This window comes from Amblyraja radiata, chromosome 14 (assembly GCF_010909765.2).
Source record: "Amblyraja radiata isolate CabotCenter1 chromosome 14, sAmbRad1.1.pri, whole genome shotgun sequence".
Lineage (NCBI taxonomy): Eukaryota > Metazoa > Chordata > Chondrichthyes > Rajiformes > Rajidae > Amblyraja > Amblyraja radiata.
The window spans coordinates 24,259,421-24,286,169 of record NC_045969.1 but is presented as its reverse complement, the minus strand read 5'-3'; the positions used below and the strand labels follow the sequence as shown (position 1 = coordinate 24,286,169).

Sequence of the window (26,749 nt, the reverse complement as noted above, 5' to 3'; positions counted from 1 at the left end):
TGATTGCAGTTGTTGAAAGTCAAATATCTCAGCCACAGCAATTCTTTCCAGTAGTGTCCTCACTGCAATGAGCTTTATCAATGATATGGTGTGGCCTAATGAAAAGAAGCCACGAAAAAGACAACTTTTTGGCATACTTTGTAACATGGTCATACAAGACCACTGCTGACGGTGCTTATCTTGATTATGTTAATGTAGACTCAAAAAGTGTTGCAACACTTAAGATGTGTGGCCAAAGAGCAGAGCAAAGCAGAACCCAAAAAAACCTGCTCAAGAAAGTTTGATGCAGAGTTGGGGGTGAGGTGGGAAGAAATATTTATTGTTACAAAATAACATTCACCTTGCAACCTTCCAAAAAGTTTTGTCACAACCATTTATGGGCAAAATAAGCCAATATTTATTTCATTCCAACAGTTACGGTTGACAATATATTTCAAGCAGCTACTTTAATAGAATGTACATTTTCCTGAACAGAACATAATATTCTTATTTTAATGTTGATCACATTTACTTCAACACATTCCATCTCTTTGGCACAAACCGAATTCGCTACCATAACAAAACAAAAAAATATACATGCACAGTGGCCTCATACTCTTCATTTATTCTCTGTTTTGATTTTAATGCAAGATGAATTTAAAACAATCGTCTGCAGGAGAAAATAGTCATACATTTTTTTCAGCTGGCTGGGTGGCAGTGAGTTGTGGGGAGGAAGCAGAAGCTTCAGAAGGATATCGGCAGATTAAGTGAATGAATGAGGACAAGGCAGAAAATGTGGAAACAATTGAAGTAATCCCCTTTGATATTAAACATTGCACAGCAGGATTATTGTCTAGGAAGAGAATAAGCAGACTGCGTCTCAACTCGTATTTATCAGAATAAGAGGATGATCTCATTCTTACAGGGCTTGACGAGGTAAAATATGGGGGTGATTTTTCTCCTGGTAGGAGTACCTCGGCCAAGGGACCACAAAATCAGAGTAAGGTGTTAGCTACTCAGGACTGAGATGAGACAAGATTTCTTCACTCAGAGGTTGATAAATCTTTGGAATCCTCAAGGGCTTTACACTGAATATGTTCAGAACAAAAATTAATATGCTTTTACATATTAAGGGAATCAAGGGAAATGAGGTTCTCCCAGGAACCCAGCGCTGAAGTAAAAGATCAGCTACAATCTTTTTGAATAGAGGTACGGTCATGAACACTATTTATATTCACTAATTACACTTACCAAATTCTTCTGTATGGCTTTTCAGAAACCCCCAAATTAATGCTTAGTTATAGAGCATAGGTCTCATTTCTGTTAATGTTTGTAATTACAACATTTCCACTTTATAATAATAAATTTCAATACAAATAGTTGCAAAAACAAGTGTTCTTTAATGTCCTCTAATCTTTAGAAAATATTAAATAACATTGTGGAGATTCTACATCATCTTCACAAAGAACTGTACACCTATTTTTTTAATATAAATAATACCATTTCATAGAAACTTTAGATGCTGAATCCAAATATAATAGGCATTTATCCACAAGTCCAATCCTATGATAAACACTGTGTCAAGAAATCTTGGTTTAGACAGAAAGCATGGATTTAAAAGTTCAGTTCCAATTCTTTAAAGATGAAAATGGAGCAGAATGAAGATGCTCTGTTCGGCTATTTTCTTTTGTATTAGAATTGACAACAACTTTTTTATTGAGCTTCAAAAACTTCAATAAGTTTAGTTATTCTCATTTCCTTCAAATTCTGGCAATGCATTTGAATCTTACTGAAGGGCCAAGCAGGAGACAAAGATTGTCACAGTGACAAACATATGCTTGTTAGCTAACCATCTCACAAATGCACCCATTTAAGCACCTTCCATTCTGACATATACTACTATACTCCTCTCCATCATTCCTGTCTCCATTTTAAGACAGATTAAATATATTTCCTGTTTCAAACTGTTTCTCTATCCATGGATATCACTTGACCTGCTATTTCCAGTATCACCAATATTTTCAACACAAAAACAGAAAATGTTGTAAATACTTAGGTCAGGAAGCACTGCAAAGTGAAACAGTTAATGATTCAGGCTGGAGGACTCGACATCAGAACCAACACTGTTTTTGTGTCAGAGATGTACTCAATGGCCCAATTAATCACATAAATTCAATAATTCCTCCTTCAATCATTGTTTTCTTTTTCGGCCACTTTGTGAACTTAAACATTGCCATTTCGAACATCCTCCCAGTTTTAACCTGCTGTTTCCAGAATTCTGTCTTATTCTCATATTTCTGACTTTCATGGCATTTATCTTCAGGGACAAAAAAGTTAACGTTTCAGAGGGAAATCTAATAAAATGCATTTATGAGCAGAGGCACTGCAGTCTATAATTTTTGGTCAAATAATTTGTTCTTCTGACTGACAATCTGTTTTTTGTATGCGAGCTCCAGGTAGGGAAGATTTTAACTGGTGATTTTGAAGATGTTTTACATCCCATTAGGTACTCATCTCAACCGAAAAAATATTTAAAATGGAGCAAAGCAGTCTTGGTGGAACAGAGAGAAAGGGCAAAGATGAGTAAATTGATGACCGTAGTAGCAAAATTTAAATGAGTCTATAAAGAGTAAAAAAGGTTGAGAGAAGAATACTGCACGGATGAAAAATACTCTGATATCAATATCACATAAAATCAGCTACAAAAAGAGCAACAAAAATAAATTCCGGACAGGGTTAAGAGATTAAAAGCAAATAAGTAACTCTGCCTAAATATAGTATTTAGAGCAACATTATTCGTGTGATTACTTATTTGATATTTGTACTTAATTTGGAAAGTATATTAATCACGTTGCTGTGTTTCACAGGCAAACATTTCAGTTTAATTTTCCTTAATCATAAGGTGCACAAGTTTTACTATTTATTTATTGAACCTTGCATTGTTTACCAGTGGTCTCTTTAAAAACACTTTTTTTTTTTAACATTATCAGATAGTGAAAGATGAAAGCATGATAAACCCGTTAATTTGCTGACAATTCGACCAAAATGCCTTTGAGTAACTTCCGACCAAAAGAAACATACAAATATCTAGGCAGGAGCAGGAAAGGTAACAGTGTTCGGGTGACAGTATACATTTAAACAGTGCATATCAAAAGATCTGTTGCTCAAACAATATCTTTTCAAACCCTGGAGGTGGAGCACTGTAAAATTCACTGAACTGACAATCCAAAATTGCACTGTCATCAACTGGAAAAAAAGAAGGAGAAAAAAAAAATCAGGTAATTCTGTAAATGTATGACATTTAGAAATCTAGAATTTAAGACCATGTTTTAATTTGATTTGACTTTTGAATTTGTATAATTTGTACAATTTGTATTGATACCAGAAATCAGTACCAGTCATAAGGCATTGTACACCAATATTATTAGATGCATCCTATACATTGGAATGCCAATAGAGGGTAACCCATAGATGTAGAAAATTAGGATTTTTAGAAAGAATTGGACTGCCAGTAAAAATCCTTGTATAGAAGTCAAGGTATTGGTGAAGTGTGTATGTGTGAATTGCAGATTAGCAATCACAGCAATGGGTATAACTGGTGGAGTGCCCCAGGGAATAGTTCCTGGGCCTCAACTATTTACTATTTATATCAATGACCTGGAGGGAAATACAGAGCTTAAGGTTGGGATCTACATTTCCTAACTGTATTGCAGAGGTATGAAAGTATGAAACATGCAGATGCACGAACCATAGGTGTAATTTGGTCAATTTTTGCAGAACCACATTGATCAGTGGAGTTAAGATAGAGAGTAGCTCCAATGGATTAACCACTGAACTGTCTATCCAAGGTGGCGGAACAGACCATCAAGAAAATAGAAGGTAGACAAAAATGCTGGAGAAACTCAGAGGGTGAGACAGCATCTAGCGAAGGAATAGGTGAAGTTTCGGGTCGAGACCCTTCTTCAGACTAATGTGGAGGTGCAGGGGGGTGGGGGGGGGGGAGAGAAGAAAGGAAGAGGTGGAGACAGTGGGCTGTGGAAGAGTTGGGGAGGGGAAGGAGGGAGAAAGAAAGGACTATCTGAAATCGGAGGTCAACGTTCATATCGCTGAGGTGTAAACTACCCAGTTTATACCCCAGTGGTATGAACATTGACTTCTCCAATTTCAGGTAATCCTTGTTTTCTCCCTCCTTCCCCTCCCCTTCCCAGCTCTCCTACAGCCCAGTCTCCACCTCTTCCTTTCTTCTTTCCACCCCACCCCCACATCAGTCTGAAGAAGGGTCTCGACCCGAAACTTCACCTATTCCTTCGCTCCATAGATGCTGCCTCACCCGCTAAGTTTCTCCAGCATTTTTGACTACCTTCGATTTTTCCAGCATCTGCAGTTCTTTCTTAAACATCAAGAAAATAGAAGATGGTTAACCATTTGGTAAGGTGAAAGGAAGGTTTAGTTTTAAAATCACGAATGCACATGGAAATTTTTTTCAGTAAGTGCAATGTATAATACTATTCTATGAGTAGATTAGTTTACTGTGTTCTATTTTTGATGATTTCGGCACATCCAGCGCCACTTTAAAATATTTCAACTCTACAAACATTATGTAAACTATACACAAAATATATCTCTCGACAGCATTTTTACAGGCCACATACAGAAGTTAATTTTGTTCCTTGGTAAGCAATTCTCATGTGTCCTCTGCACTGATGAAAAGTATGACAGATGTGCTGTTTAATTTAGTAAATTTGTACTAAGCAGTCTGCAGTTTGGATTTGTAATCCTCTCACTTAAGGATTATTGGGCTCTACAACATATGAGCCATGGCAAAAACAAGTTTAATTGGTAAACAGACTGTAATGGCAAATGTTCAACTTTTTCAGTGTCCTCTTTTCCAGTTGCCATTAGTACCCAGGTACAGTCCTTATTTCCAGTTTAGTTGATTGTTTATTGAGGTGGTTGTACAAACAAAGAGATGAATGTACCAGGTTTTCCTAATTCTGCATGCAAGTTGTAGCTGGTTGCTCTGTCCCTGGTCTGGTGAGAACTGTATGTGCTCCCTCCCTGTGCCTGCCCCTTCATATGTTCCTATGCCCTTACATATGCACCACCCTGTGCATCTAATGATCGCCCCCAAGTGTCCAAAATAATACTGCAAGATATATCTAAGCAAAATAATATATGCCAACAATAAACATAAATGGCTCCTACACAGACCAAATATCTAAAAAAAAAGTTAGTAAATGTATAAAAGATAAAACGTGTAATGGCATCTTCAATGATCTACCTGGAAATGTTGAACTTAGAGTCACTGTAATATGAGATTTGCTACCATTAGAGTCTGAGATGTTCGAAAGACCCCAATGATGGATGTTGCCTTAGAACATATCTAGTCCTGTATATATTCATTATAGCACAACGATGGTGTGGTAGATTGTAGGCATATTTCCTTCACAATTTCCACATCTTTCAATAAAATGCCATCACCAGATACATCTTCCTCTCCCCTCCCCTTTACTCATTGTAAAGGGACTACTCCCTTTGTAACTTCCTGGTTTTCTCTGCCAGCTCCATCAACTACTTCCATCCTCAGGATTCAATTTTTCCCTTTCCAGAAACCCAGTAGCCTGTGCAGTCTATGTATAAACGCTGCTGTAATTTCTACATGGTGAAACCAAAATGTATAAAAATAAAAGGTACACAAAATTGCTGGAGGAACTCAGCGGGTGCAGCAGCATCTATGGAGCGAAGGAAATAGGCGACGTTTCGGGCCGAAACCCTTCTTCAGACTGCAAGTTGTACTTGCAAATTAAAGTTTATACCTAAAATTGCAGCACAGGGAGGGAGCACATACAGTTCTCAGACTATAAAAATAACCTTTATTAAAATCTGACAATGTACACTTTAACCACACGTGATTTCTTCTATTACAAATCTCAAATTGTGGAGTACAGAGGCAAATAAATAAATGATGGGTCTTTGTCCCAAACATTATGGAGGGCACTGTAGCTGTATTGTTGTCTTGTCCCACAACCTTGGTCTTTCAGTCTGTTTTTCATTAATTCCAGCTGGCATGGGGGGATTTGAACTAGTGCAAACTGTTAATCAGGTTAAAAGTCCAGTAACTTAACCACTACATCACCACTGTCCTCATACACTTTTGAAATGGGGAGGAGTGCATCAACAGTATATAATTGTTTCAAGGGAAGCAGGGAGATATTTAAAACTGTGCTTGGTATATAACAAAAAGAATGCACCACCAATAATCACCATGTTTTTTAGCCCAAGTGTGAATGCATAATGGAAGTGTTTAAGCTCCAGACACATTTGACTTGGAAATGTAACCTTCAAAGCCTAAGTAATCTTGTTCTAATACTGTGAATATATATTTTTGGTTTCTCTTATTAGATTTTGTGAACCAGGATGTCTGGAAAAGATTGCTCACAATTCTGGGGAAAAGTCATCGAACCATTTTCTTTCTCCTTAGATGCAATCTGACCTAGTGAATATTTCTCTCATTCTGTTCTCATCTCAGATTTCCAGTTTGCAGTTCTTTGCTTTTGTTTCCCGCACTGTTGCTTCATTGTGCAGATAAATTGACACACCAATTCAGCAGAGTCAGAGTAGCAATTTTAGGTATAAACTTTAATTTGCAAGTAATGTAGCCGATAGAAACAAAATAAAAATGGGTTAGTGATTCATGTAGAGTAGCATCTAAATCTACTTACCATATACAACCGGATATACTGTACCCCTAATTCCAGATGCTGGACAATGCATATTTTTCCCATTCAAATAAATGTTCAGTTCCACATGATCATAGGTCAGCCCCTTTTTAAAAAAAACATGTGATTAAGTCTGTAAAATTCAATGTGACATGCCCATTTTTTAAATATTTAGAATTTAGAAATATGGAGGGAGTCCAGCATAATCCATCGTTCAGACTGGACATTAAAATAAGGCTCAATTTGTCCTTTCATATAGTCACAAAGGGTATTGTAGCACAATTTTGAGGTACAGCAGTGATGTCCTGGACAATATTTATCCCAAGTGGTGTCCAACAAAATGCGACTATCTGATCATTGGTATTTCTGACAGCTTACATTTTTTTTGCTGTTTCTGAACTCATAAAACACCTCAGTGATGGTAACTTGTTGCGATATCCTGAGAAGAGCTGTATAGGTGCAAGTCTTTCCATTCTTCTATTTCAAATACAGATGTTTTAGATTCTTACGTTATTTACATCTTTAGAATTTTAAAGTTTAGATTTTTAAGATTTAATTCATCTTTCTCCCTCTCTCCCTCCTTCCCTCCAAATGAATTCACTACTAAATCTGCTTCTCACGATAGAAGAGACAATATCTTTTATGAAAATGGCAGCTGAGTAAGAACGTAGCTGCAGCCTATTGACATCTAAAACAGCAACTTTGGAAAACGGCATGATGTTTTATTTTGAAATTTTTAAAACTGATGGCCTGAACTCTTTTGAAAAATTGAATTGATTCTCAGCAGCATAATTCAAATTATTGCAATTTCTAGGCAAGTTCCTAGCCAACCAATAGTGAACATCAACAAGCTATTCAACCATTACAACCAATACAGCTGTGCTTAATGCTCAGCTGGAAAACTAACAGAACAAGAAACCTACACAATTTTCTCCTTTAATCCAAGAACCCACCATCCCCATTTCCTCAATTGCTCCCACTTTAATTGAAATAAGATATCCCAGGACTACCTTTATCATTTATATATACAGATAACATAACCTAAAATGCATAATTATAGCTTGTTTTGAGTGTAAGGTTTGAAATTATCTCTGGAAGCTATAGTTCATATTCTGTTACAGCGGCCCGGGAGAACTATTTTACTGCAGCACACACACAAATGTTTATATATTTCTAGCTTCTACTTTCAGGCAGTCAACGTTAATTACATTGGCATCTGCCTAATACAATGGTGCGGTGCCATAGCAGTGACAAGGAAATCCAATTTATACTTTCACACACAGAAAAGATGGATTATTATTGCTAGCAACATTCTTTTGGAACTTTTCAGATAACTTTGAAATTAGCAGCCTAATTTTTATTTAATTGCCATTGTACAGGTAATCCTTGTGCTATCAGGTATCAAGTATGTTTCTAGCCGTATCAATCTAGAATCAGCCAATGCCAATTGTATTGAAATATTACCTGTACAAGTACATAGGTATTTGATCAGCTGACTAAAAGCTTGGTTTAGAGGTAGCTTTTATGGAATGTCTTTAAGAAGAAAAGGAAAGGCCTTGAGAGATACACCAAAGCTCAGTGTTTATTACAAGCAGTGTTTACAATGAAACTGAGGCAACAGGAAGACCCTTTACTTCCTGAATGGACATGAACATAGATCATTTGGCTCTCATCTAGACTCCTTAAACCAACAGTATATTTGCATAAAGCCACACCAGAGGCAAAGCTGGTTTAGCCAGGTCTGCAGGGCATAAGGAAGTCAAAATTAAAATATCTCCATTAGCAGTAAAACTGTCATTTCCCCCTTGGGACAGAGGATGACTTAGTTTGACTCCAGGTTTGCAGGTTTTGTAGGTGACTGACGAGACCAACATCTACAATAGACAGGGTAGGTAGTTGGGTAGTTTGTGAGGTGATCCACACCTTCTGCTATTAATGCAGGCCCTCCTGGTGCTTGGGTTCAAGGTAATCTTTACTGTTCCAAATGCTACTTTGAACAGTTGTGGGCAAGAGATTCCCAAGATTTGGTGGACATGTTAAAATTTCTTCAAAGAGGCTTTGAGCTGGTTTTTGAATATTTTCCTCTGTCTATCTGTTAATCTCTTTCGGTGACAGAGCTCAGAATAATATGTCTGTTTTTGACGTCTAGTGGCAGGCATGCAGGAATGTTGGCTTGGGAGAGAACACAAGTACCATTCTTTCAGTGAATGTGGAGGAATTTGGTATGGTTTTCCCAGTGCTTTAGGATGCTTGTTGTAGGTAGTCCAGGTCGCAGAAGCCTATAGGAGGGCATGCATGAGTAAAATAAAGACAAATATGGAAATGGGCTGAGTGAGTACTTGCAAATTTTTAATTGTGCATTACATACCACAACATCTCCTTCTTGAGGAAGACTGTTAGCTGGTAGTCGGTTTCGCTCCTCATTATTGTGATAAATAGCTCCATCATGTCTAAGCACTAAACTTTGTGCATCCCGACCAAAAGGAATCTGGTTAAGATTGGCTTTTTGGGTAGCAACTCCAACCCCCCACACTCCTGAAAAAAGAATAACAGTGCATCACTATTAAAATGTGCACTATGTTCCTAAAATCCAAACCAGATACAAAAATTAAAACAGAAAATGCTGGAAACAGCAGGTTAGGAAATATAGTTTCAATGGGGAGAACCCTATCTGAGTGATTTGCTGTTCTTTTAATGTAATTTCCAGCATCTGCAATTTTTCTTCAATTTTTTAATTGATTGATTTAACTTTATAAAAAAATACTGTGCATGGCTCTGGACAACTGGATGTTTTTGTCAGCACATTAAAATCCACACCACAAAGTGAGATTTGTCTACATTTAAAGCAAAATACTGTCCACCAAGTAATTTCATTTGTTAATCAAGGATTCACTCATTCACAACAGGATGGGGATGGGGTATCTTTGAGAAAGGCGAGCAGAAAGCAGCCAACATAATCAAAGACTTGTCCCACTCTGGTAATTTCTTCTTCTGCCTGATCCTGTCTGGCAGAACATACAGAAGCTTGAAAGCACACACCACCAGACTCAGGAACAACTTCTTCCCCTCTGCTATCAGGCTTCTGAACGGTCCTTCCATAAGCTAGTGTACTGTCTGATTAACCTCTACCTCATTGTGGACATTGTCTATGCAACTGATTTGTTACAATGCATATAACAAGAAACAAGCTAAAAGAAGATATGAGGTTGCTTTGGCAAGTAAGGTAAAAGTACATCCGAAGGGTTTCTACCGCTATATTAATAGCAAAAGGATAACGAGGGATAAAATTGGTCCATTAGAGAGTCAGAGTGGCCAACTATCTGCAGAGCCAAAAGAGATGGGGGAGATATTGAACAGTTTCTTTTCTTCGGTATTCACCAAGGAGAAGGATATTGAATTATGTGAAGTAAGGGAAACAAGTAGAGTAGCTATGGAAACTATGAGGATCAAAGAAGAGGAAGTACTGACACTTTTGAGAAATATAAAAGTGGATAAGTCTCCAGGTCCGGACAGGATATTCCCTAGGACATTGAGGGAAGTTAGTGTAGAAATAGCAGGGGCTATGGCAGAAATATTTCAAATGTCATTAGAAACGGGAATAGTGCCGGAGGATTGGCGTACTGCGCAAGTTGTTCCATTGTTTAAAAAGGGGTCTAAGAGTAAACCTAGCAATTATAGACCTATTAGTTTGACGTCAGTGGTGGGCAAATTAATGGAAAGAATACTTAGAGATAATATATATAAGCATCTGGATAAACAGGGTCTGATTAGGAATAGTCAACATGGATTTGTGCCTGGAAGGTCATGTTTAACTAATCTTCTTGAATTTTTTGAAGATGTTACTCGGGAAATTGATGAGGGTAAAGCAGTGGATGTTGTGTATATGGACTTCAGTAAGGCCTTTGACAAGGTTCCTCATGGAAGGTTGGTTAAGAAGGTTCAATGGTTGGGTATTAATGGTGGAGTAGCAAGATGGATTCAACAGTGGCTGAATGGGAGATGCCAGAGAGTAATGGTGGATGGTTGTTTGTCAGGTTGGAGGCCAGTGACGAGTGGGGTGCCACAGGGATCTGTGTTGGGTCCACTGTTGTTTGTCATGTACATCAATGATCTGGACGATGGTGTGGTAAATTGGATTAGTAAGTATGCAGATGATACTAAGATAGGTGGGGTTGCGGGTAATGAAGTAGAGTTTCAAAGTCTACAGAGAGATTTATGCCAGTTGGAAGAGTGGGCTGAAAGATGGCAGATGGAGTTTAATGCTGATAAGTGTGAGGTGCTACATCTTGGCAGGACAAATCAAAATAGGACGTACATGGTAAATGGTAGGGAATTGAAGAATGTAGGTGAACAGAGGGATCTGGGAATAACTGTGCACAGTTCCATGAAAGTGGAATCTCATGTAGATAGGGTGGTAAAGAAAGCTTTTGGTGTGCTGGCCTTTATAAATCAGAGCATTGAGTATAGAAGTTGGGATGTAATGTTAAAATTGTACAAGGCATTGGTGAGGCCAATTCTGGAGTATGGTGTACAATTTTGGTCGCCTAATTATAGGAAGGATGTCAACAAAATAGAGAGAGTACAGAGGAGATTTACTAGAATGTTGCCTGGGTTTCAGCAACTAAGTTACAGAGAAAGGTTGAACAAGTTAGGGCTTTATTCTTTGGAGCGCAGAAGGTTAAGGGGGGACTTGATAGAGGTTTTTAAAATGATGAGAGGGATAGACAGAGTTGACGTGGAAAAGCTTTTCCCACTGAGAGTAGGGAAGATTCAAACAAGGGGACATGACTTGAGAATTAAGGGACTGAAGTTTAGGGGTAACATGAGGGGGAACTTCTTTACTCAGAGAGTGGTAGCTGTGTGGAATGAGCTTCCAGTGAAGGTGGTGGAGGCAGGTTCGTTTTTATCATTTAAAAATAAATTGGATAGTTATATGGATGGGAAAGGAATGGAGGGTTATGGTCTGAGCGCAGGTATATGGGACTAGGGGAGATTATGTGTTCGGCACGGACTAGAGGGGTCGAGATGGCCTGTTTCCGTGCTGTAATTGTTATATGGTTATATGGTTATAACTATATTCTTCACTCTGTCTCTACCCCTTTGCTCTTACTATTGCACTTGAATTTGGCTTGTTGGGTCCCAAGAAACTAATTCAATGGATGCAAATTGGGCATTCCTAATTGAACTTTTCCAATTGTAATTAATTTTAAATGCATCATTTACTTATTTTGTTTTAAAAGTTGGGTTCAATATATTATTTTCTGACCATCCCATCCCATATTTTAGTACAAACCTTGTGAAATGACTAAAATATTAACTAAAGAATCTACTATTTCCACATCTTGATCTGCTGTGAGAATTTTTCAAACATTTCATTGTTGTTGGTCTCAAGAATCCCATTGAACTGATACAAGGACAGCGACCAAATGTTGTAAAAGGCAAAGTCCACACGACTGAGATCATTAGATCTTTGTGGAAGCTTTCTTCGAGGTCGATTACCAGCTGAGTAACTTTACTTCTGTTTGAAAAATCCTAGCTAAAATTTCTGTCTTTTCAGAAGATTTAAGAAATAACCACATTGTTGTGATTTGAATATCAGTATACCCATATTTTTATGCAATCCATTAGTTTCATCATCATCATCATTCTTTATTGTCATCATGCAAAGCAACGATTTGAACAGTGCAAAATGAGAAGACGTTTCTCAGGGAATACCGGAGCATCGCACATAAAACTTAAACATTTCACACATAAATAAAAACAATCCAGTTCCTGATAAAAACAGTACGAATAGTTTTTTTTTAAAAGTGCAGGTAAAAAAGCAACATTAAAATACAATTAAAAAAAGTCATAAAATGTCCAGGGCAGCTGATTTAAGTGACCTGAGCCAGTGCCAGAGTTATTACTCAGTGCCAGTTATTAAATTGTCAGTGCAAAAGCAGCAGAATCAGGTGGAATGACTGTTTAGCACCCTCACAGCCTGTGGAAGGAAGCTGTTTAGCAGTCTGGTTGCTAAATAATGTCCAGCATTATTAATACCAGCTATTTATTCCACATATATGTAATAAAATTAGTTTAAACTCTCCAGCTTCCTTAATGAGATTTGAATCAAGGCCTCTCCATTTTTTAATTGTCCCAAAATGTATCCACTGTTGTAGAATCTCTGGTATTTTTCCTACATCTTTAATTTGGTGATGATTGGTTGAGTTTTGGCATGCAGTCGATAACAAAATGCTAATAAAATGAATCCCCGAAGAAAAAGGACAATTTGTACAGATTATACTGAAGGAACTCTATCTGACATGGAACTTGACATGGTCACTTGAATCTGTTTAACAATTCAATGCGATCATCACCATCTATGACCTAACTAGATGCATTTTACTTTGTCCTTTTTAATATCTTTGAAAAACAAATTTAAAATTTGAGATAGATAAATAACAATGAAATAGTGTCAGTGGCATTTTGTTAGAGCATCCCATACTCTTTCCACCCTTTGTGTACAAAAATGATTCAAATTTCAGTTACGAAAAGACCGTTTCTATGTTTTAGATTATATACCCTAGTTCCTTATTTTAGGCTCCTCAACCAATAGAATTTTCTTTTGTCACTACCTAATGCATCAGTTACTTTTAGTAACGGGAAAGCTTCAAATCACTCCTAGCTTTCATAGTTCTCGGGAACACAACCTTAGTTTAATGCAATCTCTCCTTGTAATTTAACCTAGATATGGGTATCATTGTGGCAAAAATGCTCCACTTGCTCCAAGTATCTTTCCTAAAGTAGCCACAACTGCCCAGAGAATTCCAGTATTCTATCCCATGATACAGTATAGCTGTAGTAAAGCTTCTGCATATTCACTCCCTATAGAAGTTCACTATATATAAATGCGAACAATGTAACAGCCTTTAATATTATTTTCTAACCATCCATGACATTTTTATCATCCATGCACATTTCATACTTTAGCCTTCCATCATTTAATGGATAATTTGTTTTAAGTCTTGAATGGATTAAGTTATGACTATATTGAAATTCATTTGACATAATGGATTACATTTGCTTACCTTTTTAATCAATGTCTGTTATCTAAAAGAGTTCAGCTGCTTACATTGTTACCTATCACTTTGTCATCAAACTTGTATATGGCACTTTCTATGGCATCATCTGATCATTTATAAACATTATTAAATACTGCAGCTCTCTGCAGAGTCTCAACTCGTTAGTTGCACGTGCTACTTTGAGCAACTAGCCAATGTTCTTGTTTTGCCTTCCACTGCTCAACCAATTTCCAAACAAATAGTTTGCCACACTAAATGGGACATCAAGGCAATACAGTAAATTGATATTAAATAATACTGTGGATATTAAATAAAACCTTAATTATCCATTATTCACTGACCTGTTGATTGTACTTTGAATTCAAAGTAACTTTTGTTCTGATGCAAAGGTGCGTTGGCTAGGCAGCCTCCTGTGCCACATATTCTCCTCCCGTTTTTAACAATAACAACATCCGTTCCTATGAAGAATATAATTAATATTAATAGAAATAGCATTATGAATAAAAATTATTTGAAAAGATGCACACAGTTGTGCAATAAAACCCATCTACACTAAAAGGGAAATAATAAATTCTGTGCTATTGTATGATGCCAAGCATGATCTAGGAGTGTCCAAATGCACTTAAGAACTAATTAACCATTTTTTAAGTCTAGTTACTTGTTATATTATAGGAAATAGAAAGGCCAAACCAGTTGATGTGGTCTATTTGGATATTCAGAAGGCCCTTGATAAAGTGAAACAGGATTAATAAATAACTGGTTTTCCGTGAAGGTTGGAGAGTAAATTCACTGGTTTTCCGTGAAGGTAGGAAAGAAGGAGCAGCCAGAAGCAGCAAGAGCTAGTATTGGCTGGAAGTCAGTGAGTCAGAGGGAAAGGCTGAGGATTAGCTGAGAGGTCGGCAGCAGGTGAAGGAGTGTAGGGATTTGCTGAGGAATTTAATTTGCAAATTGGTAAATTGGCGAATTAGGCAATTAATCAGCCATTATCAGCAAGGTTGAGTGGTCAGAGAGTGGTGAATCTCTGGAATTTTCCACCACAGAAGGTAGTTGAGGCCAGTTCATTGGCTATATTTAAGAGGGAGTTAGATGTGGCCCTTGTGGCTAAAGGGATCAGGGGGTACTGAGTTGGATGATCAGCCATGATCATATTGAATGGCGGTGCAGGCTCGAAGGGCTGAATGGCCTACTCCTGCACCTAATTTCTATGTTTCTATGGTGCTCTAAGGGAGTGGCCAGTCGGAGAGCGTCCTTGTCGAGGGAAGTGCCTTGTGAGAAAAGTGCAAGTCTTTGGCTCAAGAGTTTCAGGCGAGGAGGCTGAGGAGACTACGCCAAAAGTTGGAGAGGACAGGACGTGGTGAAGATATGACTGGTAAGCTGATTCAGTGTGAGGCTTGCAGGATGTGGGAGGTCAGGGACACTGATGGTGCCTCTGGTTGCTGCAACTATGGAAAGTGTGTGCAGGTTCAGCTCCTGAAGGACCATGTTGGGGCACTGGAGAAGCAACTTGATGACCTCAGGATCATCCGGGAAAACGAGTTTCCTGGACAGGACCTACAATGAGATTGTTACACTGAAGATACCCGAAGAGAGAAGGTGGGTGACAATGGGGAAGGGAAGGGAGCTTGGAGTACAGGAGACCCCGGGTGATGTACCTCTTGAAAGCAGGTTCATCCTCTTGGAAGCTGTCAGGACAGAAGACACTGCCATTGTGAGCGGAAGACGGGTCTGCGAGTCAAAAGGTGACACTGAGGTAAAACCGAAGAGACAGACGTCAGGCAGAGCCGTGGTAATCGGGAACTCCATCGTGAGAGGTACAGACGGTCTTCTGCGGCAACAAGCGGGAGTCAAGGATGGTGTGTCGCCCTCCCTGGTGCCAGGATCCACGGACCGATTACAGAGCATCCTCAAGGGTGAAGGGGAGCAGCCGGAAGTGGTAGTGCATGTCGGCACAAATGACGTCGGGAGGAAGAGGAAAGACATTCTGCAGCGTGACTTCAGAGAACTCGGAAGAAGACTGAAAAGCAGGACCTCCAGAGTGGTTATCTACGGTTTGCTTCCAGTTCCTCGTGCTGGTGAGGGCAGGAACAGGAAGATAGAGGATCTGAATATGTGGCTGAGGAGCTGGTGCGGGAGGTGGGGATTTTGATTCTTAGACCACTGGGATCTGTTTTGGGGGAAGGGTAAATTGTACAAAAAGGACGGGTTGCACCTTAACAGTAGGGGGAATCAGCATTCTGGCAGGCAGGTTTACCATTGCTACACGGGTGTGTTTAAACTAAATAGTGGGCGGGGGGGGAAGACAAACTGGAGATATATGGATGGAGCTAAAGGGAAAGAGAATAAAAGAAAGACACCAGAATTAACGGGGCTGAAAGCTCAGGAAGGGATAGGAGAATAAGACCAAGTGAAATAGGAATCGATGTGAAGGGTGAGCGGAGTAATGGATTAAAAGTATTATATATGAATGCACGAAGTATAAGACCTAAAGTGGATGAGCTTGAGGCTCGGTTAGAAATTGGCCAGTATGATGTTGTGGGAATTACAGAGACATGGCTGCAAGAGGACCAGAGCTGGGAACTGAATATTCAAGGGTATACGTCCTATCGAAAAGGCATACAGGTGGGCAGAGAGGGTGGGGTAGCTCTGTTGGTGAAGAATGAAATTCAGTCCCTTGCGAGGGGTGACATAGAATCCAGTGATGTAGTCAGTATGGATAGAACTGAGAAATTGTAAGGGTAAAAAGACCCTAATGGGAGTTATCTACGGGCCCCCAAACAGTAGCCTGGGTATAGGGTGCAAGTTGAATCAAGAGTTAAAATTTGCATGTCACAAAGGTAATGCTACAGTTGTTATGGGAGATTTTAGCATGCAGGTAGAATGGGAAAATCAGGTTGGTGTTGGGCCCCAAGAAAGGGAGTTTGGAGTGCCTCTGTAATGGATTCTTAGAGCAGCTTGTACTGGAGCCAACTAGGGAGTTGGCTGAGCTGGGTGGAGATTCAACACTGGCGACCCTCGACAAAAGATCCCAGGACTCCGCCATGTTAAAGTCAGCGTCGCCCGTGGCGGGAAGCTCCGCAAACCATAGCTCCACGGTGTTAAAGTCAGCAGGCCCAACACTCTAACACGGCTCTAACACGGCGATCTCCGGTAAAACATCGCCTGCTCCACGGGGTTTCTAAGTATAAAAAATACTTAGAAACCTTTAAAAACATACATTTAGACACACTAAAAATAACAAAAAGGGTGTAAGGACGGACTACGGCTGGCGAGGCTGCCACACTCGATGGTGCCACACTGTCATGAGCTGATCTCACAGTAACATCATAATCCCTACTAGCATCAGCTGATGTCATGTATCCCATGGCTACACTCTGGTGCCACATGCCTATTCACGCTGTCCCATGTCCAGTGTCCCATTGGTATTATCTGACTTTTAAACAAATGAATGTTAGTTCCATTTATTTACCTATGCTTAAATTTGCTTGGATTCTGCTGAATCCAGGAATGGTTTGCTTTATTATCTGAATTTGCTGAAGATAGTTGAGCCAAGGACATTGTTCCGGAGGAACTCCTGCAGCAATGTCCTGGTGTTCAGATCATTGACTGCTTAGTTTAGCTTAATTTATTTTCATGTTTGCTGAGGTACAGTGAAAAGCCTACAACCACCTTGCTTTGTAGATGGTTTGACACCTACTGATGGAATGTTTTCTCCTCAATGTCAATTGATATGGAGTTAATCCATCTGGCTGGAAATAAGCTTCTCTAATGAGGGGGGTCTTGGGAAGAAGACTAATTAGATCGTCCACTTGGCATTTCCGGTTGAGCAGGGTTGTAAGCGTTTGGGCATTGTCTTACTGGGCCTATATCTCCCATTAGCTGTTTAGTTGTCCACCAGCATTTACAATTAGATGTGGCTAGATTGCAGACCTGATGTGATGGGTCGAAATTGCACAGCACTTTTCACGGCATGCTATTTAGCATTTATCTGGTTATGCATTACAATTTTAACAGATTGACACTTCATTTTTAAGGACACCTTTTGTTCTCCTCGCTGAACTTGATTTGATATCCTGTTTGATTGTAATGGCAAAGCGAGCGGTTTTCATCATGTCAGGATGATGGTAAAATATTATTCTCCTGCTGCTTATGACAGCCATTCTTGGACACCACTGACATCACAATTCCCATTGATGATGTCTCATGCTGCAATCACTACCAACACTGAAAATAAGAAAAATTGCATACACTAGAAATCTGAATTAAAACAGGAAATGCTGAAAACACTCAGCAGTTCAGGCAGCATTGTGAAGAGAAACAAAGTTAAGATTTCAGGTTGAAAACCCTTCATCAGAACTGGGAAAAGGACACCATCTGGTGATCCAGCAAGTGTAGAGGGCAGATGTAGATTGGCAATGGCAGGGGTAATAGAAGCAAAATTGACTGTAGCATTCAACAGGGAAGTGGAAGCACTTGAAAGGAAAGAAGTGCTTTCCTTCAGAGCAGAGAAAGGGAAAGTGCTAGCTGCATTGCTCTGGTAGAGGCAGCAGGAACTGGATTGGATCAATGGGCGCGGCACACATGGATGCCATTCTGAGATTTTGCCAGCTCCATGTAAAATGAAATATTAATTGAGAATATCTGACCTGTTGACATCATCTGGTATCAATGCAAAACAATCCTATCCTATGTCAGATTATCAAAGAACACAGTTTATGTCACCTACTCTACTGATGCTACCTTCCCAGTGGTGCCACTTTTATTGCAGTCTCCAAAAACCCCATGTCACTATCCCATGACAGTCAGCGTCACCCTCCTAGTTGCCACTGTTCCATCAAAAAATACCCTATTGATAGATGAAGCATTCCAATCCCTGAATGTCTAGCCATAGTCCCCTTAACACAATTTCTATTGATAGTATATGATGTTGCAAGCCAATTGTCTGACGTCAGTCTCCACTGACCGTATTTGAAGTCACATTTCATGTTGTCACTTCAAAGCCACGTTCTGTGGGTAGAAATTGTAGCGTAGATTGTTTTACACTAAATGATACTGAAACACACCACAATCCCCAGTAACACGGCCTGACACCGGAATGTTACAGTACAGTGCCTGAGTAATGTATTTGATACAACAACGATAATATTGCCCGATTGCCACTGATCCTGCCTCGCCCGCTAGTGACAGAATATTTAGGTTTGAGGATTAGTATTGCAGGGCCTCTGGTTCCAGGTAGAGGTTCGTAGTCTAACATCATTACCATTATGGCTGTGGTTGATGCTAGATTCAGAAACTGCATTGCTAATAAACTTGTTATCAATTAAATGTGTCTAGTAATTAATCACCAACAGTCTTTTGTGCAATCAGTGAAAGCAATTCACAATCTGAGGCCGCCATCATACACCACGCCCACGTCAGAGATGATCAATGAACCCTATTTAGCGAGGCGGCGTTGTGCACAGGTTTCAACACTGAATCAAAGTTACAGGTTGCCCCGCATTCCAGGCACTGAGCTTCCTGCCTATATTTTATAATTGGACAAGAATTACAGGTAGGAAATTCAATTAGGTAAAATGGTTGATTTAATGTCTTCTGTTGGTAGTAACAACTCGCTGACTTACCCATGTGCTGCGTGTCTAACTGGACGGCGGGCATTTCCTTGAGTTGAATGTGTCCAGAGCCTCCATTTCCACACCAGCGCAAGCAACACGACAGCGCCATGTTCCCAGCACTATGCCCACTGACGTCACGCCGCTTTTGGCCAAAGCTTTTGGCTTCGCGTGCACGCACACGCCCGGGGGAACGCGCACCGCATCAGCGGGACGTTGCGCGCCATGCCTCTCCTGCCCAAATATATTGGAGCAGAGGATCTGCTCTAAGATCTTTGCTCCTGCCGGCGGTTCATTCAACCCAAAGATCCTATAGCGAGCATTCAGCTGTCTGCTCGGTGGAGAGCGATCTGGTTCTTGATCCGACGGCACCGAACGTTGTTCAGTATTTTCATTCGCATTCACTAGATGCATTTTAAATTTTTTTTGTATGGCTTCAGCAACTTTCCACAAATTATTATTCAAAGAGCATCATTATTCAATAATAGACTGAATTGTATGTATTTGCAGTAAAACCTTCACTCTTGATCGAATAGTATCTACCCTGGTCAAGTAATCATGAAGCACGGAGATAGGTCCTTCGGTGCACCCTGTTCGTCACCAAATGCCTAATCCCATTTTAATCTTATACTATTTGCATTTCAATAATAATTCTATTTTACAGCACCAGCCCCGTAGCCTTCTATTTCACAGCAGTTCAAGTGCTTCTCTAAATAATCTATCCCCTACTCCCAATTCCTCCGTCTACGCTGCATCTGCACTCTGGATGAGGTGTTCCAAACCAGGGCATCGGAGATGTCCTCATTCTTTAGGGAACCAGGGTTCCCCTCTTCGACTATAGATGAGACTCTCACCAGGATCTCCTCTATATCCCGTAGCTCCGCTCTCACTCCCCACCCCCCTCGTAACAAAGACAGAGTCCCCCTTATCCTCACCTTCCACCCTACCAGTTGTCACGTACAACAGAAAATCCTCCGACATTTTTGCCACCTCCAACGGGATCCCACCACTGACCACAACTTCCCATCTCCTCCCCTTTTGGCTTTCCGCTGAGACCGCTCTCTCCGTCTGTGGAATTATCTGCCTCAGGCAGGTGGAGGCAGGTTCTCTGGATGCTTTCAAGAGAGCTAGATAGGGCTCAAACATAGCAGTCAGGGGATATGGGGAGAAGGCAGGAACGGGGTACTGATTGGGGATGATCAGCCAATGATCACATTGAATGGCAGTGCTGGCTCGAAGGGCCGAATGGCCTACTCCTGCACCTATTGTCTATTGGCCATTGTAACTCCCTGGTCCATTCTTCCCTTCCCACCCAAACCACCCTCTAACCTGGACCATTTTCTTGCAACCGCAGGAAATGCTACACCTCTCCCCTCGACTCCATCCAAAGACTCAAGCAGTCTTTCCAAGTGAGGCAGAGATACACCTGCACTTCCTCCAACCTCATCTATTGCATCCACTGCTCTAGGTGTCAACTGCTCTACATCGGTGAGACCAAGCGCAGGCTTGGCGATCGCTTCGCCCAACATCTCCGCATAGTTCGCATTAACCAACCTGATCTCCCGGTGGCTCAGCACTTCAACTCCCCCTCCCATTCCGAATCCGACCTTTCTATTCTGGGCCTCCTCCATGGCCAGAGCGAGTCCCACCTCATATTTCGCTTGGGTAGTTTACACCCCAGCGGTATGAACATTGACTTCTCCAATTTCAGGTAGTCCTTGCTTTCTCACTCCTTCCCCTCCCCTTCCCAGCTCTCCCACAGCCTACTGTTTCTGCCTCTTCCTTTCTTCTTCCCGCCCCCCCCCCTCCCCCCACCCCACATCAGTCTGAAGAAGGGTCTTGACCCGAAACGTCACCTATTCCTTCACTCCATAGATGCTGCCTCACCTGCTGAGTTTCTCCAGCATTTATGGCTCCACCAGCCCTTCAGTTCGTTTCAGATTCTTATTCCGAATTTATTCAATCTTATAATGCAATTTGGCTCATTCTCGGGATAGAAACATAGAAACATAGAAATTAGGTGCAGGAGTAGGCCATTCGGCCCTTCGAGCCTGCACCGCCATTCAATATGATCATGGCTGATCATCCAACTCGGTATCCCGTACCTGCCTTCTCTCCATACCCTCTGATCCCCTTAGCCACAAGGGCCACATCTAACTCCCTCTTAAATATAGCCAATGAACTGGCCTCAACTACCCTCTGTGGCAGAGAGTTCCAGAGATTCACCACTCTCTGTGTGAAAAAAGTTTTTCTCATCTCGGTTTTAAAGGATTTCCCCCTTAACCTTAAGCTGTGACCTCTTGTCCTGGACTTCCCCAACATCGGGAACAATCTTCCTGCATCTAGCCTGTCCAACCCCTTAAGAATTTTGTAAGTTTCTATAAGATCCCCTCTCAATCTCCTAAATTCTAGAGAGTATAAACCAAGTGTATCCAGTCTTTCTTCATAAGACAGTCCTGACATCCCAGGAATCAGTCTGGTGAACCTTCTCTGCACTCCCTCTATGGCAATAATGTCCTTCCTCAGATTTGGAGACCAAAACTGTACGCAATACTCCAGGTGTGGTCTCACCAAGACCCTGTACAACTGCAGTAGAACCTCCCTGCTCCTATACTCAAATCCTTTTGCTATGAAAGCTAACATACCATTCGCTTTCTTCACTGCCTGCTGCACCTGCATGCCTACTTTCAATGACTGGTGTACCATGACACCCAGGTCTCGCTGCATCTCCCCTTTTCCTAATCGGCCACCATTTAGATAATAGTCTGCTTTCCTGTTTTTGCCGCGAAAATGGATAACCTCACATTTATCCACATTATACTGCATCTGCCAAACATTTGCCCACTCACCCAGCCTATCCAAGTCACCTTTCCGTCTCCTAGCATCCTCCTCACAGCTAACACTGCCCCCCAGCTTAGTGTCATCCGCAAACTTGGAGATATTGCCTTCAATTCCCTCATCCAGATCATTAATATATATTGTAAATAGCTGGGGTCCCAGCACTGAGCCTTGCGGTACCCCACTAGTCACTGCCCGCCATTGTGAAAAGGACCCGTTTACTCCTACTCTTTGCTTCCTGTTTGCCAGCCAGTTCTCTATCCACATCAATACTGAACCCCCAATGCCGTGTGCTTTAAGTTTGTATACTAATCTCTTATGTGGGACCTGGTCGAAAGCCTTCTGGAAGTCCAGATACACCACATCCACTGGTTCTCCCCTGTCCACGCTACTAGTTACATCCTCGAAAAATTCTATAAGATTCGTCAGACATGATTTACCTTTCGTAAATCCATGCTGACTTTGTCCAATGATTTCACCACTTTCCAAATGTGCTGCTATCCCATCTTTAATAACTGACTAGCAGTTTCCCCACTACCAATGTTAGACTAACTGGTCTGTAATTGCCCGTTTTCTCTCTCCCTCCCTTCTTAAAGAGTGGGGTTACGTTTGCTACCCGCCAATCCTCAGGAACTACTGCAGAATCTAAAGAGTTTTGAAAGATTATTACTAATGCATCCACTATTTCTGGAGCTACTTCCTTAAGTACTCTGGGATGCAGCCTATCTGGCCCTGGGGATTTATCGGCCTTTAATCCATTCAATTTACCCAACACCACTTCCCGACTAACCTGGATTTCACTCAATTCCTCCAACTCCTTTGACCCGCGGTCCCCTGCTATTTCCGGCAGATTATTTATGTCTTCCTTAGTGAAGACGGAACCAAAGTAGTTATTCAATTGGTCCGCCATATCCTTGTTCCCCATGATCAACTCACCTGTTTCTGACTGCAAGGGACCTACATTTGTTTTAACTAATCTCTTTTTTTTCCACATATCTATAAAAACGTTTGCAGTCAGTTTTTATGTTCCCTGCCAGTTTTCTTTCATAATCTATTTTTCCTTTCCTAATTAAGCCCTTTGTCCTCCTCTGCTGGTCTCTGAATTTCTCCCAGTCCTCTGGTATGCTGCTTTTTCTGGCTAATTTGTACGCATCATCCTTCGCTTTGATACTATCCCTGATTTCCCTTGTTATCCACGGATGCACTACCTTCCCTGATTTATTCTTTTGCCAAACTGGGATGAACAATTTTTGTAGTTCATCCATGCAGTCTTTAAATGTCTTCCATTGCATATCCACCGTCAACCCTTTTAGAATTAATTGCCAGTCAATCTTGGCCAATTCACGTCTCATACCCTCAAAGTTACCTTTCTATAAGTTCAGAACCATTGTTTCTGAATTAACAATGTCACTCTCCATCCTAATGAAGAACTCAACCATATTATGGTCACTCTTGCCCAAGGGGGCACGTACAACAAGACTGCTAACTAACCCTTCCTCATTACTCAATACCCAGTCTAAAATAGCCTGCTCTCTCGTTGGTTCCTCTACATGTTGATTTAGATAACTATCCCGCATACATTCCAAGAAATCCTCTTCCTCAGCACCCCTGCCAATTTGATTCACCCAATCTATATGTAGATTGAAGTCACCCATTATAACTGTTTTGCCTTTGTCGCACGCATTTCTAATTTCCTGTTTGATACCATCTCCAACTTCACTACTACTGTTAGGTGGCCTGTACACAACACCCACCAGCGTTTTCTGCCCCTTAGTGTTTCGCAGCTCTACCCATACCGATTCCACATCCTCCAAACTAATGTCCTTCCTTTCCATTGCGTTAATCTCCTCTCTAACCAGCAATGCTACCCCACCTCCTTTTCCTTTCTCTCTATCCCTCCTGAATATTGAATATCCCTGGATGTTCAGCTCCCAGCCTTGGTCACCCTGGAGCCATGTCTTCGTGATCCCAACTATATCATAATCATTAATGGCTATCTGCACGTTCAACTCATCCACCTTATTACGAATACTCCTTGCATTGAGACACAAAGCCTTCAGGCTTGTTTTTACAACGCTCTTACCCCTTATACAATTATGTTGAAAAGTGACCCTTTTTGATTTTTGCCCTGGTTTTGTCTGCCTGCCACTTTTACTTTTCACCTTGCTACCTATTGCTTCTACCCTCATTTTACACCCCCCTGCCTCTCTGCTCTTGTACCCATCCCCCTGCCACATTAGTTTAAATCCTCCCCGACAGCACTAGCAAACACTTCCCCAAGGACATTGGTTCCATTCCAGCCCAGGTGCAGACCGTCCTAGACCGATATAGAATTAATTGGAATAAAAGAGAAATTATGCCAGTAATGGAACCAAACCCATATATATTGCAACAATCTCCTTTTAAAATAGTCTACGAAAAGTTTAAATACCTTGGAATTTATGTGACGAAGAGATATGCGTCTTTATTTAAATCGAACTTTCCTCCCCAACTCAATAAACTACATAAGAATATTCAATATTGGAAAACACTCCCCATTTCAATGTTTGGTAGAATGAATGCCAAAAAAATGATTTTCCTTCCACAATTACTGTACTTATTTAAATCAATTCCGATCTATCTTCCAAAATTTTTTTTTTTTTAAACTTGACTCTATTGTTACAAGTTTTATTTGGGACTACAAGAACCATAGAATAAGTAAAAAAACACCTGTGTGAATCTACGATGAATGGAGGATTAGTTTTACCAAATGTTCTATTTTATTTTTGGGCAGTTAATATCAAAAATATGAACTTCTGGTTGGAGGATATGGATCAACAACCAGATTGGTTAAAGATGGATAAAGAAGACTGCCTACCTTTTGAAATTGGTGCGATTTTGTTAACACCTACAAAATTGATTAAAAAAACATAGTGGAAATGCGATAATACATAGTGGTATGCGAACCTGGAAACAATTAAAAAATACTTTAAAATTGGATAATTTATCACTTCTTCTTCCTATCTTAAATAACCCCTCATTTAAGCCGTCCGTGCTAGATAAAGGATTTGCAAAATGGAAAAACTATGAAATTACAAAAGTGGGACACCTTTATTGAAAGGGTATCCTTCTTTCATTCCAGGAACTACAACAGAATTATGGACTACATCAAAATATTTTTTTTAGCTACTTGCAACTTAGAGATTATATAAAATCACACACACAAGTGTATAGAACTAAGGACCCAGAAATCCTTCATGAATGTTTGAATAAACATCCTAACATAGATAAGTTAATACCCTACATTTATAATATCCTGTTTGATACTGCGGTCCCGTCGACGGAACCACACAGACAAGCATAGGAAAATGAATTGGCTCAATCCATAACGAAGGATATATGGGATGAAAGCTTACAACAGACACTCTTTAATACAATTTAAAATATTACATAGATTATATTACTCCAAAACAAAATTAAACAGAATTTTTCCAAATATCTCACCTATTTGTGATAAATGTCAATACCTAGAAGCCAACTCATACCTTGGTAAATTGCATAAAAATCTAAACATTTTGGATGGATATTTTTTAAATTATTTCTGACCTTGTTAGTATTCAATTGGATCCCGATCCAAAATTATTAATTATATGGAGAATATCAGAACAAAGTATAAAACTTACAACAAATCAAATAAATTTTCTTGATTACAGTATAATTACTAGGAAAAAATTAATACTAAGATTTTGGAAAAATCCAACAACCCCCACAACTAAAATGTGGATTACAGCAATGTCTGAGACCTTACACAATTAAGACAAAAATTAGATTTGTCTTAATTGACAAACCAGAATTATTTGTTAGAATATAGTCTCCATTTATTGATATTTTTAAAGAAGTAAATTGGTTCAACACAGAAGCTGGACTGAAACCCCAGCTCAGGATTGGATGAATAACTATGCCTTATAATCTACGGACCTATCTCCAAAACTGTTATTGGTAATTTTCTTTGTTTTTTTTGTTTTTTCTTTCTCTCCGTTTTTTTCCTCTTTATCCCTTCCTTTCTATTAGTTTATAGATCTTTCTTTTCAGTTCTATCTTTAAAAAAATTCTATAAAAAGAACAGAAGCTTTGTATGAATGTAATTGATAAACAAACCGTGTTGCTATTATGTGTTTACGCTTCTAATAAAAATATATTTAAAAAAATAATAAATGGTAGGCTCCTGGTGAGTTGTAGAATAGTGAAACCCAGGGGTGCAGGTACATAGTTCTGTTAAAGGGACAACATAGATAGACAGGGTAGGGAAGTCTAAAACTAGAATGCATACATTTAAAGGAGAGCAGAAAGATTCAGAGGGGACCTGAGGAGCAACTTTTTCACACAGATTGTGGTGAGTATAAGGACAATCTGCCAGAGGACGTTTTTGCCTGGTACAATTACGACATTTAAAAATTACTTGGACAGGGATATGGAAAGGAAACAATTGGAGTGATATAGACCAAGCCACAAGCACGTGGGACTAGCTGAGTTGGCAACTTGCTAAGCATAGACGAGTTGGGCTGAT

General features: G+C 40.1%; 1 protein-coding gene across 4 annotated transcripts in view; it reads right to left on the bottom strand.

Annotated features, from left to right (window-relative positions):
* Positions 1–298: 298 nt before the first annotated feature.
* spryd7 (SPRY domain containing 7) overlaps positions 299–26,749 on the bottom strand; it is a 114,737-nt gene continuing 88,286 nt past the window's right edge. For 3 of the 4 annotated variants that reach the window (XR_004413993.1, XR_004413992.1, XR_004413994.1), the window contains 4 exons: positions 14,101–14,217; positions 9,067–9,233; positions 6,702–6,804; positions 299–3,225 (listed from right to left, as the gene is read on the bottom strand). Coding sequence is in view for 1 of the 4 variants with exons in the window: in XM_033032804.1 (XP_032888695.1) it covers positions 3,128–3,225; positions 6,702–6,804; positions 9,067–9,233; positions 14,101–14,217; positions 19,378–19,477 (585 nt within the window). In the remaining 3 variants the exon portion in view is untranslated. Of the gene's footprint in view, positions 3,226–6,701; positions 6,805–9,066; positions 9,234–14,100; positions 14,218–19,377; positions 19,507–26,749 lie in introns of those variants that run through there. The other variant, XM_033032804.1, reaches the window with a different exon arrangement.